Source organism: Neofelis nebulosa, chromosome 16, assembly GCF_028018385.1.
Source record: "Neofelis nebulosa isolate mNeoNeb1 chromosome 16, mNeoNeb1.pri, whole genome shotgun sequence".
Classification (NCBI taxonomy): Eukaryota; Metazoa; Chordata; class Mammalia; order Carnivora; family Felidae; genus Neofelis; species Neofelis nebulosa.
In genome coordinates, this window is record NC_080797.1 from 59,163,084 (window position 1) to 59,169,083 (window position 6,000).

Sequence of the window (6,000 nt, forward strand, 5' to 3'; positions counted from 1 at the left end):
CTCTCTCCCTCCCTCCCTCCCTCCCTCCCTCCCTCCCTCCCTCCTTCCCTCCCTTCCTCCCTCCCTCTCCCCCCCCACCCCCCCCCACCCCCAAAGAAAAAGGCAGAAGCCAGGTGTTCTTACCAGACATTGAGCTGTGATAGCTTGGAAGAGGGACTGACTTGGGAAAGTGAAATGTCTCTTGTTACCCATTGCAGTGTAGCTGTTTTCAGCGTTGTGCCCCCCTGGGGGTACTGCCACTTCTTAACTGGATTCTGGAGCGCTCAGAAAGGTGTTTCTGAGTATCATTGTGAAAGCCATGTTTCTGTGGTAGAGTGAGGACTGGGACTCCCAATTCTGCTGTAACGGTGACGTCACTGTCCTCTTTAAGACTGCCGCCAGTTCACAAGTGCAGTGACTTCAGAAACCTGCCTACGTATTTATCTTGATCTTGCATATTTGCCACTTTGCAACATAAGACATTTTGAGGCTCTGCTGACTAGAAATCATCACCTCTTCCCATGGTAAAGCTGCATCTTGTTCCTTGCTAATTTTTCTTTTTCTGTCCTTGCAAAGTCTGGCTTTCTGGAACAGAGGGAAAGATGCATCTGGTGGTAGAGATATAGGTTGACTTTATATATTCAAGTTTCCTATTTCTGGAGGGCATGATGATGTATTTTGAGACTAAAACACAAAAAGAAATGCTTCAACTTTCCACACATGAAGTCCTCCAAGCAAAGTATGTTCGTAACTATATTATCCATTCGATAAAGACTAGAGTGTCTATTTTTTAAAGGCTTTAAAAACTTGACAAACAGTAATCAAACCATTGCTTACACTCTCACGTTCAAGGTTTAGGTGATGGCAGTAACAGTCACATTTACTATAATGGCAAGTATGACATGACAGGCTTTCTATAATATATGTCCAGAGCCAGAACAGAAAATGGAAATGCGTCGTCACAGCTGTAAGTAGTTAACGTACACCCTGCAATTCGAATGCCTGAGTTGCCGTCATGGGCCCAGCACTCAGCCAGGCGATCGGGGTCAGGGTATTTAGCCTCTTTTTAATCCTGTTTCTTCTCACATATAAAATGGGTATGGTAATAATGAGGCACTACCTACCTCATGGCTTGTTATGTGAATCGAATGAGGTGATTGGCAGATAGACACAGAATGTTTAGAATAGTGCCTGGAATTTAGGAAGTGCTGAATCATTGTTAGCTATTACCAAGAGCAATTATGATGACATTGTTCTTTTTCACCTTAGTAACTGTTAGAGATCATATTAAAAAAAAAAAAAAGATTAATGACTTTCTCCCTCATTTACAGAGTTGAGACTGTGGGCCAACCAGACAGAAGAGACAGTATAGGAGTGTGTGCAGAAAAACAGAATGGCTATGACTCTCTGCAGCGTGACCAAGCAGTGTGCATTAGTACAAATGGTAAGAGAGACACAACTGCTCTCCTCTTTGAAATACATGAATTCCTGTGGTAACATCTGAACCTATTCCAACATCACGCATTTGTAGCAGGACACGAGAAAGTTCAAGTCTTTATGACATACCTATATGGCTACTACGTACCAGGCATTATTCTGTTCCCTTTATAAATAGTAAATTATTTAATCCTTTTAACAACTTGTTGAAGTGGGGAGTCGTAGTATACCCATTTTATAGATGATGAAAACTGAGCTACAGAGAGGTTAAGTGACCAGCTTAAACTCCCTTAGCTTAGAGGTGACTGTGGGATCTGCACCAGGGAGTCTACCTCTGGATTCTGTGTATATAGGGCATCTAAATTCAACACAGATCGATGAACCGAAGAGAGTGTTGACTTAATTTGTTTTATCTCCGTAGGGCTCTTTGGCCCCTTACTCTACTGTAATCACACTTTTAAAATCCCCTCTGAAGATGTGTTAATATTTCCTGGTATGGGTCAAGCAGTAGGTAGAAAAAGACTCTTTATTTTCACGTGCAACAACAGTCTTTCTGTTTCACAGGATGTAATCTTGTAATGGAGTCAAGTTTCTTTTGATCCCATCCACATTGGAAACTCAGTCTCTGTTCTAAAAGAGTAGCACCCTCGACCAGAACTCTGAAATGTGATTAAAGCTTTAACTTTTTCTCCTGCCTTGGGGATGGCGGTTAATTAACATATTGAGATGCGTTCTCTTTGACCAGTTGGCGTTCCAGAATGTTTTCTTGATGTGACTTAGGAAATTAGCTGTGTTATCAGTAATCTAGAATCCGTTTCATTTCTTCATTATTGCTCACATGTAAATGACTCTTTACCTTAACATTTTAGGTGCAGTTTTTGTAAATGGAAAAGAAATGACTAATCAGTTGCCAGCAGTTACTTCTGGGTCCACTGTCACATTTGACATTGAAGCTGTGACTCTAGGATCCACCAATAATAACGAAGGAGGAAACTTCAAGCTTCGAGTAACTATTAGTTCGAATAACAGAGAAGTAGTTTTTGATTGGCTACTGGATCAATCTTGTGGTTCTCTTTATTTTGGATGCTCCTTTTTCTATCCTGGATGGAAAGTGTTGGTGTTCTAGATTTTTGGATGATTGGCTTTGGTTTGCAGGGTTTTAAATGTAGCTGTCCTCAGCTCAGTTTAGTCGAAATTGGTTAAAAAAATTGTTAGATTCATCTCTCAGTTAAGCCATGGAAAATGGAAATTGTTTACTGGATTTATTTGGAACATTTTAGCAAGAAAAGATTTGACTATTGTGGACAAAACCGTAGTGCAGTCAGTTTTACTTTTAGCGTAGTGTTAATTGGAATATCAACATCACGATAAAAATCAAATTGGCTTTTAAAGTATGAGGAGATACAGAAAGCCCTGTACCCTTCTACTGTACTTCTTTAAAAGCTGGTTATTGGAACAGAAAAACCTAGTGTAACATTATTTTATTAAACCTCTATCTTTTAAGGATCCAAGGCCATGTAAGACTTTAGGATAAAACAACAGGACTAGACCAGCCAGAGGCCAGAGTTCTGTAATATGCCTTCACTTGTGTGCTCTCCACGTGAGTGTTGAGTATGCTGTCCATATTCACGTATCTGTAAGCAGTATTGAATTTTATCTCCTGTTCAGTGATCTTGAAGTCCCAAAAGCGTGATAGGTTTTGTGTTTTTTTAAATTACTGAGCACATGTCTACAATAGGCAAGTACTTGCTTTTTTCTTTCCTTGCAGTTCGATTCATGATAGTTTGGAGGATTTTTACAGGGTAAAACTACGAAGTAGTACGCACAGCAGTGGCCATTCACACGTATGTCATGTGCACATGTGCATGTCCAGCCTCAGTGATGTATGTGTTACTCCTGATAGGGTATGAGCTACAGTCCAGTTTAATATCAGTTTTATAAACGGTCTGTTAGTGGACCAAACATATATAGGCTAAATACTTGACCTATTTTTTGGAAAACTTCAATTTGTTTAAAATATTTATTTGAAGGACTTAGTGTGTAAAAATGATTAGCTTAACTTGCTATACCAGCCTACAGATTTTTTTTAATGTGAATTTTTTCCTTCATTTTTAACAGTAGAAATGTGGAAACGCAAGTTTGATATTTTTGTAAGATAATTTATTTGGGGATTCACATTCCCTGTTGGACAATCATGACCTTTTTCCCTTGCCTTTTTATATACAAGTAAGTCGCTTTCACCTGTTTAGTGACCGTTAAGAAGATGTGCTAGAGTGTAGATGTCTCGTCCAGCTGTCTGAAACAAAATAAAAACCTCAAAGTTAAATGTGTGTATTTTTTTCTTCTGTGAGATGTGATGAATCCAATTTTAATCTTTACTTTTAAGTAGAGGGAGGAAAGGATTTCTTGTGTCTCCAGTCATTTTAATGCAAATATCATTGTAACTTGTTGTCGGGTTACTTAGGCTTTATCTTCTGTGTATCTGATACTGAGCATCGTGCCTGACATATAACGTGTGTCCAGTAAAAGTTGGATTGAATGAATATGGATGGGTTATTTTCTTCATCTCATTTCCTTCATTTGTCAGTTCGTTATTGAACCTCATTATTTCTTATCCTCTGCAGGAGGGCGACATCTTACATTTATATCCTTAGAATCTGCCTTTTCACAAAAATGACTAAAACCTGACTTAATTCTAGATAGGAGTGGATTGCAAAATTTCAACTCTGAAGCTACTTTAAATACTGCGGGGTTTTTTTTGTTTTGTTTTGTTTTTTTAAGATTTTATTTTTGGGGATGCCTGGGTAGCTCAGTCAAGCTAAGTGTCTGACTCTTAGTTTCAGCTCTGGTCATGATCTCCTGGTTTGTGAGTTCAAGCCCCACGTTGGGCTCTGTGCTGACGGTGTGGAGCCTGCCTCGGATTCTTTCTCTTTCTCTCTCTCTCTCTCTCTCTCTCTCTCTCTCTCTCTTTCTTTCTTTCTTTCTCTCCCCCTAGCCCCCCCTCAAAATAAATAAATAAACTTTAAAAAATAATAAGAGTTTTTAAAAAAAGGTTTTAAGTAATCTCTACATCCAGTGTGGGGCTCGCACCAGCAGTCTCGCATCAGGAGTCTCATACTCCACTGTGACAGAGCCAGCCAGGTGCCACTGCTTTTTTTTTTTTTGCCCCCTTGAACTGTGAACATAAGATTTTGTTAAAAGCCAACTCATTCTGTTTAAACAGATAAAGGAGCCCAGTATTCCAAATCTATTTGTATGCTTGGAGGGATGAGAGAGTTTGGGTGATGATAATTAAAATGATAATAAGACTTGATCTTTATTGAGCTCAATCTTTATTGAGCTTTATTCAGCACAATGCTGAATTTTCAAAATACATTTATTATCTCATTTAATCCACATGATATATACTGTACTGTTATTACTGTTATTCTACTTTAGAGACAATAGAACTTAGGCACAAGAGATGTGAACTAATTTGTCTAAGGTCAAGACTAGTAACTAGCCTAGTCAGGATCCTAGCCCAGACCCGATTAGGTCTGGAGCCCCTACTCATAACCGTTGTGCTCCTGGGAAGAGTGGACACTACGGGGAAAGCCTCAGGTGTAGATAAGAATCAGCCACGGGATCAATGATAGCAGTTGTTGGAGTAGCACGTTATCTTTATATGTTCTAGATGCTAGTGCTTTGTTGGATTTATGGTCTGCAAATACCTGGTCTCTGGCTGGTCTTTGCAGCCTTACACCAGGGTCTTTTCCAGAATAAAAGTTTCTACTGTTGATGAAATTGAATTTATTAATCTTTCCTTTTATGATTGTGCTTTTGCTCTCCAATCTGTGAACTCTGCCTAGCCCTGGACCCCAAAGAGTTTTTCCTGTGTTTTTTCCTGAAAGTTTTAGAGCTTAACCTATTACATTTATGTTTGTGATCCATTTTGATTTTTTATAAGGTTAAGTTTCACTTAGGAAGATATCTGTTCATATGGCTGATCCGTTGCTCCAGTGTTGTTTGTAGCAAAGGCTGTCTTTCCTGCATTGAACTGCTGTTGCCCCTTTGTCCCAAATCAGTTGGACATATTTGTGTGAGCCTGTTTCTAGGCTCTTTGTTCCACTCATCTGTGGGTCTGTCCCTCTGTCAGTACCACACAGTGTGATTACTGTAGCTATATAAGGTTTTAAAATTGGGTAGGCTGACTTCTCTTTTATTCATCTTTTAAAAAGTTGTTTTAATGGGGCGCCTGGCTGGCTCGGTTGGTAGAGCATCCTACTCTTGATCTCGGAGTTGTGAATTCGAGCCCCATGTTGGGTGTAGAGATTACTTAAAAAAGAAAAAAGGTGAAAGAGAAGTTTTAGGTATTCCAGTTTCTTTGCCTTCCAATGTAGATTTTAGAATATGTTGTTTATATCTACAAAAAATCTTGCTGAGATTTCTGTAGGCATTGTGTTAAACCTATCAGTTTGGGAAGAGTTGACATCCTTGCTATGTTGATTCTTCCAATCCATGAATACAGTATGTTTCTCCATCCATTTAGGTTTTTGGTTTCTTTTACCTGCATTTTGTAGTTTCCAGCATACAAGCTAAGTTTTG

General features: G+C 39.1%; 1 protein-coding gene across 1 annotated transcript in view; it reads left to right on the forward strand.

Moving 5' to 3' along the window:
* Positions 1-3,742, forward strand: part of CRLF3 (cytokine receptor like factor 3) — a 44,790-nt gene extending 41,048 nt beyond the window's left edge. The window contains exons 7-8 of the mRNA XM_058704386.1: positions 1,311-1,423; positions 2,286-3,742. Of these exons, the coding sequence (XP_058560369.1) occupies positions 1,311-1,423; positions 2,286-2,542 (370 nt within the window). The 3' untranslated portion in view covers positions 2,543-3,742. The remainder of the gene's footprint in view (positions 1-1,310; positions 1,424-2,285) is intronic.
* The last annotated feature ends 2,258 nt before the right edge of the window (positions 3,743-6,000 follow it).